Genomic DNA, 13,056 nt, shown 5'->3' with positions numbered 1-13,056 from the left:
CTGCATTTATAGTTATGAGCTGTGAAGGTTGAGTGCTAAAAGTGTATGACAAGCAAATGAATTACAAAGTGAGATTGATAAAGGCTTCACAGGTCTCAAATGACAGACACAAACTTAATTACCTGAAGATTCAAATGCTACATTTACTGTGAATATACAGTACCTAGACCATAAAATTACACACTGTGGACATCTCAATTATACGCAGATGAGATGAAATACAGGTCTCAATGGAAATTTGAAAATCAGCGAGGGGAGAAAGTATAATTGATGTATATAATTGATGTGCTACAGTTCAGCAGATTGCTGAAGTATATATGTAGGATCAAATGTTATGTTTTTAACAATGATGTGAGAGCTTTGTCTTGCCCTTAGGGGCACTTTCTAAGTTAGATACATCACCTTCCTATAGTGTCGTCTCTCTTGCTAGATGAGACTATTCTTAGTCCTTTGATGGAAAGTCTTCCAATTTTGCATTTGAAGTAGGCAACAGAATAACAAGCTAAGTTAGATGTCACAGCATGTGTTTGTTCCAACAAGCGGATTAATAAGTGCTGTAAGCAAGCCTGAGATTCTAAATGTCACAAATGTACAGCTATGTTAGAGCTCATAGTGTATGTTTGAGGATTATGTTATAAATAAGCAGCAAGTGTAGTCTGTTCAGCCTGCAGCAAGAGTTTAAACATTTAATGTCTATCCACATGTGTGTTTGTTTGCATGTGTGCCTGAAAATGTCCATGTTAATGACCCTGAATATTGCAGTCAGTCATCCTTACCATCTGCTGGTACTGGCACATAACCCATCTGGCCAAGTATAGATAGATGAATCATCTAGTTGACTTCCAGACCCAAACTTCACCTCTAATTGTTATCTCTCATCATGTCCCTCTCCACACTTCAGTAGGTTTGCCTTTTTTTCTCTCTTTTTTTTTTCTTTTTAAACATGTGTGCCTGTGGCTTAATCCATAGGTCAGCAGCTGTTTCCAGTGTTTTATGCAACACCACTGTTCAGTAAAATAAGCTGATGGGTATTCATCAGATATTCATAAACATATATCTGTAAGGAACACCAAAATATATCAAAATATCAAAATAAAATGATTTAAGAAGAGACTGAAGGAGCTGCATATCTTTTGATTACAATGATTCATCTTCTTTAATGATCTCTGCAGTGAAGTAAAACATACTGTAGGTTGTCTGGTTTAATTATGATCTTTTTGTGATTGATTTATATATTTAATCACTGTGAGGTTTCATCAAACCTTCCTCTCAATGTGACCATGATTGGAATGACAGTGTTGTTCAACTTCCAAATGCAAGTTGTAAAAAGCAAAGCAGAAGCCACAGCTGATCTTTCATAAACAGTCCATCATCTGCCGCTGATCATTTACTATCTGAGCACTGATCACATACAGGAATTACTCTGAATTATATAGAGCTTTTGTAGCGGTGCTGTTGACTGCCAGTTAATCTCTTTAAGGCTGTATTTGAGGTGCCTTTAGACTGCAACAACAGCAATTGTATAAGTTTATTGAATGTCACGTTGTGCAAGAAACCTAATCAAATCTTGGTCAAAACCTTTGTCAGACTGCACAATATCAGTTTGAGGCATGACAGACATTTCGCTGAATGCATAATAAATCACAATTCAATGATTTAAACAAAAAAGGATGCAGCAAAGCCACACACACTTGTTTCACCTCTTTAATTTCGGTTTCGTGTGCCATGGACATATTAAGGAGAACAACTTTGTTCCCCACTAAACATTTATCAAGAGACAGCACTTGATGTGACACCAGCAGTATTCTGCATCATTTCATCTCATATTCTGACTTGTAGACATGACTCGTAGCAACAGTCACATTATAAGAATTTGGTCTTAAATTACTCACACTTTTGCTGTCTTTGGTCGCCATAGCTCTGAGATTGATGACCAAAGATTTTCCATGTCTATCTCACGATTGTCAGTTTTCATCTCAGAGAGACTAAAATTGCAGTGTTGACAGGGTCTATAAGCACAGTAATGCTTTGAGCTTCATCAGTATAACAACATGTTCACAGTAAATATGCTACCACGCTGATGTTCAGTAATATATAGAATGTTCCTTGTCTTAGTTTAGTCTGTCAATGTGTTACCATTTGCTAATTAGCACGAGACAAAAAAGTTCAACTGAGTCTGATGTTCAACTGAGAATGTCATTCATTTTACAGGTGTTAAATAATTTGACAAACTGATATTTTAACATGATGATGGCAATAGATGAAAAAATGAAGGGATCACCAAAGTCATTCAAATCTATCCTGAGGGGGGGGCATGAATGTTTGCAACCCATTTCGATGGCAATTCATCTCGTAGTTGTGAAGCTATTTCACTGAAAGACTAAATGTCAACCTGCTGGTGGCATGAGCAGGAAAGTCAGGGTATCACCAAGGTCAGTAGGATTCATCTGCTGGGGACCATAAATGTCTGTACCAAATCTAACTGTTATTCACCCAAGACTTATAATATATATAAAAGTATAAATGACATTACCATACAAAGAGTCATAAAGAGCTTTTGGCATGGCTAAAAATATGTTTTTTTGCAGCTTTGATTTCACTTTAAACTTGGATTAATGGAGAATAATAACACATAAAATCTTCCATTCACAGAACTGAGCAGTAGTACTGGATGCTGTGAAATCCTTTCTTTCTTGGAAACTCCATAGCAGTGTTTACATTCAGGCATTGGTGGTCCTTCTTCACAATTCTTTGTATGCTGCATTCAGTCTCTTAGTGTTCATTGTGACTAAACATGTAGAAGCTCTGTGTTTCAGATAGTGGCCTAATGCAAAGTACAATTGAATAAGAGGGATTAGAGGCCATCACCAAGCAGCAGAAGATTCTTGAGAATATAAAACATATGATCTCACATTTGAAAGGCAAAAGAAAACGAATCAATACATTTTTCCGTATCACTCGACCATTATTGCTGCTAACAATAAGTATCTTAGTAACAGAGGCCACAGACAAACTCAAAGTAGATCTGTGATACTCCTAGATGAGTTGTATTGTCCACCACACAAATGAGACCAAGGACATCCAGGATAAGACATGACAACAGGATTGGAAGTTCTGCATTGGCATCACCTTGAGAACCAATTAGACAAAGAAAAATTGTCAAGAAAGCCACTTCAATTTCCATTTGAAAGTGGCCTGTCTTGAAAACTCACAATGCTATCCGTTGATATGCTCCCTAAAAAGGCATCTTGACGAAAGATCTTTCTCAATAGCACACAGGAGATTATTGCAAGACTTGAATGAACTGTATTTCTACTAAGGCTGGACTCCTCATATGATGTGGCAGGTGCCTGTTCACATCAGCAGGCTTTATAGAGCTTGATTAATACATTTGTGGAATAAACCTAATTTTTCCTATCTTAAAAAATCTACAGCTACAGGGCATAGAGTTAACAGTCTAACATTTGCAGTGTCTCAGCTTGGAAAAAGACATTTGGACATTAGACATTAGAATGATAAACATTTCGATATGATAATCGGGGCGGCTGTGGCTCAGGAGGTAGAGCGGTCGTCCTTCAATTGGAAGATTGGTGGTTCGATTCCCGGCTCCTCCAGTCCACATGTCGATGTGTCCTTGGGCAAGACACTTAACCCTAATTGCTCCCGTTGCTGTGCCAACGGTGTATGAATGTGTATGAATGGTTAGATTCCCTCTGATGAGCAGGTTGGCACCCTGCGTGGTAGCCCCTGCCATCAGTGTATGAATGTGTGTGAAAGGGTGAATGACTTGTCATGTAAAGCGCTTTGAGTGGTCGCACAGACTAGAAAGGCGCTATATAAGTACAGTCCATTTACATTTACCATAATAAAAAACAACACTGATAAAAGTACCACAGACCCAATCCAACCAGTTGCATCTGTGGATCTGGCACACGGGCAATCAGAGGTTTATGATTTGGCTTCCATGTTTATTCCTGTAACATTGTTTTCCGTCCAGCACTCAGTTTCTGTCGACCCCAAATTTTTTGTTCTCCTTTGCTTCTCCCACCATGGATCTCTTTTGAGGCCTCTCTCCCTAACCTCCCACGTCTCTTTTTTCCTCTTGTTGTCGCTCGCTCGCTCTCTCTCTCTCTCTCTCTCTCTCTCTCTCTCTCTGAAGCATGACTCGCCTCTCGGCTGTATTTCTATATCCTTGTGTCCTTCTTGCATCTATGTCTTTGTCAGTATTTTTTTTTTTCTCTTTTGCTCGAAGCTTTTAAAGGTCTCATTCAGTGCATACAAATATACATATCACAGTGCATTTTGGCTTTTTTATGTAATTTATATATTTGTTATATGTTATACATCACATATTTGCAATGTTAGGGAAGATATTATTATTTATGCAGTGTACAAAACCACTCAGGATTTCAAGAACTAAGTCAATTCTTTGTGGAGCAGTGTGTATTTGCTTTTCAGCTCTGCCCCCTCTGTTGTTTTTTGGTTTCTAATAAAAATCCTGTTGTTATTGTAACTTTTACACATGCTGCAATCATCACAACACTTCCTCAGTCAGTGATTGCACATCTGAGTGATACCAACTATGTGCACTGGTTTTCCTTCTTTCTATGATGGAACATGAAAGTAAACACATAATTATTTGTTTCTGTGGCCTCTGCAGGCATCCTCCTGTTTAGTCCTGAATTAACCCCGGTCAGTAATTGGCTGTGCCTCCTGCAGAGAAATGAACAGTATTCCAACTTCAAACACACTAATCACAAAGACAGCATCAGTAGGTGGTCGTGTGTGTGTGTGTATGTGTGTGTGTGCGCGCTTGGCCGCTATCTGCCCTTGCCCCTGGTGACAGGATGTGAGGAGAGAGGAGGAGCTCAACTCTGTCATTGGGGAATGCTTATCGCACAGAACCAGGAGACACACACAAACACACAGAGATGCACGGACAGTGGTGCATACCTACACTCACAGGGGTATGCACACAAATATACTTAATGGCACATGTGAGTGCGTTTGCACACACAAACGGAGATAAGCTCACACATGGACACACTCAAGCTCTAAAGTTCCAAATAATTCATTGACTAGTCACTCAACAACAAATTTAGTTTTAATAACATTTTAATAATCAATTAATCATTTAGGTAATTTATCTAGAAGAAAAGCCAAACATCCTCTGGATCCAGCATCTCAGAAACAATTAGAATTTCTTTGTTTTATATTATTAGAAATTAAATACCATTGGGTTTTTGACTGTTAGTGTTAGACAAAACAAACCACTTGAGACATTACCTCCTGTTCGTAGAGATTGTGATGGGTATTTTTCACTGTTTTCTGACAGTCTTGTTGACTAAAAGATTAATTGATCATTGTGTACAGATATGCAGTTTCTCTTTCTATCCAGGGTTATGGTGGATGGTCTCTGGCCAATCCACTGATGCATCAAAGACATCTCACACAGCTGATACCAAATGAACTTTCAATCTCCTCCTCCTCCTGGCCTCCACAAACCTCCCTACCTCCTCCTCCCATCCTGTCATCTGTCTTCTGCATGACTTTGCTCTCCTCTTTTCCATCACTTCCTCAATATTCTACCCTCTCACCCGTGCCTCACGGCTATGCACGGCTTCTGTCTTTAACTGCTCCTCCTCCCACTCTTTTGTCTACCCTACTCTTTGCTGAGTGATAGGAGCGAGACAGAGACATGTCGAGGGCTGAGGAGACAGCAGAGAATTCACTCCATCAACCACAGTCTGATAATTCATCAGCAGCTGTTTAGCGTGCTGCTACTTTGTCTTCATTAGCCGCCGCTGGTTTCGCTTCATTCAAAAGTCATTAGAAAAGTTGTTATCAAAAATCCCGCGACGATTTAGCCTGTACCCTTGTCCCCTTCTCAGGTCCACATGTGGAAGAAAAGAAATTAGCTCTCTCTGCTATTTTGATATGATCATCTTTCTATTGAATATTATTGAGGTTGCAGGAAATTACAAGCTACTATGCATGGAAATCATTTTACTGAGGAGATATTAAATGAGCCACATTAACCATGAGGCATTAGATAACAATGTTTTATCAATGATTGATAGCTCATTGCAATGACATGAGAATAGATGCATAGACATTTGAAATGACACCCTAAGGCAATAAATGTATTTCTTATCAGATCAGAATGGGTTATAATGTTTGCCACCGTGCTAATAGAGGGCACAGTAGGGATGTTGATTTATCTGGAGTTGTGAATCTGTTTTATGTGTTTTTTCACAGTTAACTACTGGAATGCTGCGTCATTCACCACTCCGTCATCCTACCTGCACTTTTCCACCTTCCAGGGTGAGACCAGCGCTGACATCTCCTTCTATTTCAAGACCAGCGCGCCCTACGGTGTCTTTCTGGAAAACCTAGGCAACACTGACTTCATCCGCTTGGAGCTCAAATGTAAGATACATCTGGGTGTGGACGAGAGTCATTTCTCTCTATGTTTGTCTCTCCTTTTCTCTCTCTCACTCTGACTCTTTATCGAGCCTAGTGTGAGGTTTGATCCAGCAGTCAGTCTGATAGCACTGGGTGCAATCTGTCAACACACACACACACACACACACACACACACACACACACACACACACACACATATAGACTCACACACGAGCAACAGTCATTTGCCTTCCTGATTATTGTGCACTACTTTGTGTGATTGCAAGAGACAGCAATCATTTATTTAAGGTAATTGGTGTGTGCAATAATTATGTCCATTATGAACCTCTGTTTAACCAAATCACCAATTTTCAGGGATGACAAAACACAAGATCCTAGAGACAGACATCCACACAGAGTATCTGTCTCTATGTCAGTATAATGGGTAAATTGTTTATTTGTTGAAATCTTTACACCTGGTGACCATGTGCAGCTTAACTTTTATCTCCTATTTTCCAAAAGATTGTGATCCTTAGCACGCAGACAACCACTTGTGTTTCCTCATGCAGCCTTGTGCCAAGATGAAGAGCACAAAAACACAGACGCAACCAATACAGTAACATACTTTGAAGGCTTTTAGATTTATAAAAAGAAGGAAATGAAAAAGATAGCTCTGGAGGAGCAAAGAAAGAAACAATTGTAATACTAAACAACGGGACAGCTTTGCACCACCCCATTTATTTGTACTTTAAATCCTTCCCTGGACTCATGAGTGACATGCAATGCATGCAGCATGTTTCTGTGATCATGTTCCAGTGGCTCATGTCAATATCCCAGTGGCTGCAGTGAAACCACTCTGATCAAGAATGTTAAAATTGTGTTCCTCAGTGTAATCACTGAGCTGCATTGTGAAGAGCATTCCTGGCTCAGCATCGTTGTCGATAGATGGTAATTACATTTCTTTGGGATTCAAAGGCATTTGAACATTTGGTGTCAAAGGGGCTTTCTGTCCATATCCTGCTGCCACTTTGTATCAGAATGCCAACCAGTGAATAGACAAATTGGATGCATAATTTCTGAGCCAAAATGTTTTCTAAAGCATTACATTGAATAACATTCAATTATCTTGTATGCAGCCTAAAAGCTCCAAAAGATTTTTCTTTTCTTTTTTCAACTAAACTGTAGTTTTGCACAAAGGTAAAAATAAACAGTCATACATATACATGTACAGACACTTAAAACAACCATGTGCTGATACTATACTAGACATGCACATACAGTGAGAAGTTTGCTGAAAGGGGTTGGTGTTTGTCTTCTAAACGTGCACACAGAAACACACAAAGATATAGCAAGTATCTATACTGTCACGGCTGCACAGCAGGGCAGAGGAGATAGGGAGTGTCTGTGTGTGTGTGTGTCTCCTGAGGCTTTCAAAATGCCCCCACATCGATTTCCTCTCTCCTCTGCCAGGCTATCATCTTGCATTTTGCCCCACAGCACACGGTTAGACACACAATCACAACACAACTCGCGTGCACACACACACACTTACACACTCACTCACACATAAGCACACACATAATCTCTGCCCTCTCGCTAGTGCAAAAACTATATCTGCTGCAATCCAGTCAGGGCATGAAATAACTAGCATTAGGCCAGAATAGCATACAGTAACTGTGCTATTGCAAGAGCTCAAAGCATATACACACACTCATAGATACACACACATAGCCTTGTATAAAACACACATTACTGTGACCTCAGCAGGCTCAAAGTCATCGGGTGGACGCTTTTCCTCTTTGAATCTTAATAGAATAGGAGATACTTTTGAAAGGCAGCACTGAAGATTTGCGTGAACTTGGCTGGTAACAGGATTGAGGACAGATAGAAAGGTCTTTAAATACAGAAATACTGCTCTGTTGCTCTGTGAAAAGTATGTATGTGCCATGTTTTGAGTCCCTAAGAGGCTGCATTGTCAGTGACAGTCTTGCCCAAAGGTTAAAAACATTTTCAGTCAGGGATCCCGCTGAGAACTTAACTCTCCCGTCTAGAGACCTTAGCTTATAAAACTGACCTTGATGTGTGAAGAGCTGACAAAGTTTACATGTGAAGTTTAGCAGTAGTATATGCAGCTCCAGCTTTTTCAAATTGTCCGGTATCTTACTTGTTGTTGAGTTGTTGTAGCAATATCTGCTTATCTACTAAAGAAAAAAGCAACCAGCCAGATTGAGGACTTTTATATAGACTCTTCTTTAAAAATGGTCAAAAGTGAATCTTTATCTTTATATTTGCACATACTCAGAAGGTTTTGCTGATAAGCATAAAAAAGTTGTGTTTGACGAGCTGTTCTGTTCCAGAGATGCTTTGCTTTATTATTATGATTTAAGTCATGTTTTATCCTCAACAGCAGCAGGTGTGCTGTGGCACTCAAGTGTTTGGCTGCACTTACATAGACTTTCCATCTGAAACAGTACTGTGTTCCAGCTGTCCAAGGACTGAAAAGCACGGAGCAAAAGGCTAACAAAGTGAATGAAACAAACAACAAAGCATTAGCAAGTATAACAGAAAAGGGATCGAAGAGATAATACACTGCCAGCCATCCGAAAATAGATGAAAAACAACCAAATAGAGCTTCACTTTAGACAAACAAACAAACACACGTGTACACCCACACATGCAGTGATCCCTATCACGAAGACATACACAATCTGTCTCACTATTTATCATTGTTTTTTTGTGCTGTGCTGACGCATAATTTAGAGCCTGGCTCTTTCAGGCACCATATTAAAAGATTAATAGAAAAACAAATAACAAAAACTAAAAAAAAGCTCTTTTGGGATTTCTCAGGGACAACTCTGCAAGTATATGCACACATACAAAATTACATTCATGCACACATTTACACTTATGACATCCATCACAGCTATGCAAATAGATGAGGCGACTTCTGCGCTCTGAGGGCGCTTTAGTTTTCATTCCTGCCTGTGGACAGAGTATAAAAAAGAAAGTTGTAGAACATCCGTCTTGCTTTACAGTGCTGCTAAAACAACACAGAAATAATCAAACGCACACCAGTCAGTGCTGCTATAGCAGTATTGCTATAACAGTGTTGCTAGTGCAGTACTCTGATATATGTTTGGCTTTCTTTCAGCATTTAGAATAAATGATGTCGCTCCTCCCTGGCTTGCAGACCTGCACTGTGCATACAGACATCATTAATTCTGTGTACTAAAGCCTGTCAGAGGGCTTATACTGTGTGTCTGTGTTTGTCTGTGTGATGTATTGTGGGTAGTTGAATGTTTAAGCACTTTTTTAGATTTATCTTATAGGTTAATGCACTCAGCATGTCCACATGATTTCTGTTGTCTTTGCATCTAATGATAACGTCCACAAGAAAAGAATCAAAGAAGTGAAGGAGGAAGGAATGATAGGAGGGAGGGCACAGTGACTAGGTGATTGATACGGAATGGGTAAGTGAATGCAAGCAAGCAATAAATGAAGAAAGAAATGAAAGTATAGAGGAAAGAATGCACTGGAAAGGGTGAATGGACTCAGAGGGTGGTGGGGTGAATAAAAGCAGGAAAGAAATAAAAAAAAAACAAGCAAACAAATAATTCAAACATGAGAGAGGTTAGTAAGAAAATGAAGCACTGGGTGTACTGTAGAAGATATGCAAGAGGTGAAAGAATGGAAATGGAAAAAAGATAATTAGATAAAAGCCATATGAAAAGGAGAAAAAGATCAGACATATTGATCAGGCCAAAGTGGAAAAAAGAAAGTTAATTTCCCCATTGACTACTACATAAAAGTACCCACTGTAATATCTGAGTGTAATGAAGCTATAATGAACCAGCAACATATAGCACTATGAAGTGGTTATTTATCATTTCTATGACTGCAGCACACTGGTGCCAGTAACCACCTAGAATATACAACTTTTATTCAGCAGTCTCACACTGGGGTCAAATATTAAGAAAAGAGTCAAATTGTTTTTTTAATTTGACAAGTGTAGATCATCTTCCCAGCAGCAAAATAATCTCCTCATTGGTTCCTCATCGTTGCTTAATTTCCTTTATAGTTCAAGGCATTCCATTGACATTTTGCAGTGACAAGCATTCATTGAGTATCTCTCGTAAAACACAATGTGTAATCAGAAACATTGACGTACAACTGTGATTAAAACTATGAATGCAGATCAGCAGTGTCTTGTAAGACAGAGGAGATTCAGTTTGTATTTGTTTTTTACTCATTTAAATTGTAACATTTCTAGCCTTGTGGAGATAATGTATCTAACAGTATCAAGGTGAGGTACAGCAAGAGATAAGAAGACACACAACACATGCATACCTTCTGTTTGTTTCCCTTCCAACTCCTTTTCTTTTATGACATGCCTACACATATAGATTGATCATTGTTCCCTAAAGAGAGGTTAAAAGGCATCAGACAGTGACCTTGCCTTTGCAGTAGCAAAAACATCTGGAATGGACAGGTGGTAGACTCAAATGCACACACACACACACACACACACACACACACACACACACACACACAGAGAGAGAGAGAGAGAGAGAGAGCGCGAGAGAGAGAGAGAGAGAGAGAGAGAGAGAAATATCAATGAAACATGGTCAAAAAAGATATAACAGTGCCCCCTGTTGGTGTGTTGCAATATTAGGCAACTGGACTGCGAAGAAACTTTACTAGCATTTCTGCATGCTAATAACTCTATACCGCAGATGAATGCATGCACACACATAGACACACACACAAATGAATCATGCAGAAAAACAAGGCCGTCTGGCATGGTTTCATTTTTTTTGCCTGCCTTTCCTTCTCTTTCCTGCTCATTTACACACTCTCTCTGTCATGTATCTCTCACTCTTTCTGTGTCTCCCCCCTCACTCTTCTTTCCAACAAAACTCTATTTCAAGAACACCAAAAAAACACATAGATACAGCCAGAGTGCTACAGCTGCCGCAATATAATATTATATCGTGCAAAACCAACAGTTCCTGGCGTGTATCGACTGCCCGACTGAGATTAGTCCTGTCAAGAGCTGTGAGCAGCCGTGTATTGCAAAGCTGAAATCTATACAAGCCAAATGAATGGACTCAAAATAAATGAGCCATTAGATTAGAAATTGAATGCATATTTACCTGTAGAGTGGACTATGACAAAACAGGGGGTTATGCCTTTTAGAAAGTTGTGATGTTCATTTCATGTGGTTTTAGAAATCACTTTGATTAACATTTACTTTCTCTCCCTCACACCCACCCTGCAGCTCCTACAGTTGTCTCCTTCTCCTTCGACGTTGGAAACGGACCTGTGGAGCTAACAGTGCATTCAACCACACCTCTCAATGATGACCAGTGGCACCGTGTGATGGCTGAGAGAAACGTTAAAGAGGCCGTCCTTCAGTTGGATCAGACCTATCGGGCATCTCAGCTTGCCCCTGCACAGGGCCACACACGGCTAGAGCTCTTCAGCCAGCTCTACGTGGGTAAGATACACACACACACTTCCACACAATTCAATCAATCAACCCATATGTGTAAGAATGACTCACATACATACATTTGATTGCAGTTGTACTGTTTAAATCCACTTTGTGCAGAAAAGACACTCAGAGGAAAAGACGCCATATGTGAGCTCTTATTTGTGGAAAGCAAATGTCTAAGTACACATCATCCACGTTATTGGATTGAACTGTTAATTAAAAAATCTTTCTCTGTACTTTCTGTATTCCCAGTAATGCCACCCTCAGATACAGACATCCACTGTGAGGACGTCTGATTGTTTCACAAGTTAAAGATGTGCCAGCCTTTAGTAGAAATCATTCTGTGTTCTCTCTTAAGAGGCTTCGGTCCAGCTTAGCCACAGCCACTGCTAATTAACTCAATGTTAATCCATCACGCACACACTCACACAGGAGTTTCACATTTAATGATGTGCACACATGTGGATGCACGTATGTCCTCAGTAAGTGATCAGAGTTTTAATGAAGTTAAATTAGTACTTTGCTGAGCCCCCGCACTGGCTGTGAGTGTGTGTGACAAAACTTACTAAATTCACTTAGTGGGGTCATTTATGTGACACTTGAATACTTTGACTCAGCATTTATTTTTCTTCAGATTAAAAAGCTATTATTGCACAGAAAGGATATCAACCCACTGACTTCCCCCGCCCTCTGTTAGCCCTTATTATCATGCTAATTATGCTTACATTTTGTTAAAGAGATCTGCTGTGGTCCTTTCGGTGCAATCTACTTCGCCTCACAATGTCTGTCAAGCTCATCAGGAGTACAAATGGCAGAGGATCTGGCCTTTTTTCTCCCTACGCTTTCACTTTTCTGTCTCATACTACCTTTTGTGCTGATCTCTCAATAGTCTATAAACCAAACTCCCGGGCTAAAATAGTTTTAGGGATTTGCGGATGGAAGGAAAAGTGCTGAGGCGGATCACAGAGCTCCTACTATCTCATGGAAAAAGTTCTGCCCAAAGGAGATTGTTCCAAATTCCAATCAGGCATCTCGATGTGATAGCTTTAACCCACCCCATCCCCGATCCCCGTTTATAATATAATTTCATTGTCTCATCACTTTTCCTGATTCACACATTGCTGAAACATCCTCACCTTATCATGTCCCAATTTGCC

General features: G+C 39.7%; 1 protein-coding gene across 1 annotated transcript in view; it reads left to right on the top strand.

Moving 5' to 3' along the window:
- cntnap2a (contactin associated protein 2a) overlaps nt 1-13,056 on the top strand; it is a 321,999-nt gene that overhangs the window by 276,634 nt on the left and 32,309 nt on the right. Inside the window, exons 19-20 of the mRNA XM_053342332.1 lie at nt 6,259-6,429; nt 11,684-11,902. Of these exons, the coding sequence (XP_053198307.1) occupies nt 6,259-6,429; nt 11,684-11,902 (390 nt within the window). The remainder of the gene's footprint in view (nt 1-6,258; nt 6,430-11,683; nt 11,903-13,056) is intronic.

The sequence above is a fragment of the Scomber japonicus genome, chromosome 21 (genome assembly GCF_027409825.1).
Source record: "Scomber japonicus isolate fScoJap1 chromosome 21, fScoJap1.pri, whole genome shotgun sequence".
Taxonomy (NCBI): domain Eukaryota; kingdom Metazoa; phylum Chordata; class Actinopteri; order Scombriformes; family Scombridae; genus Scomber; species Scomber japonicus.
Note: the sequence above shows the minus strand (reverse complement) of the source record. Positions and strands in the feature narration are given on the sequence as shown.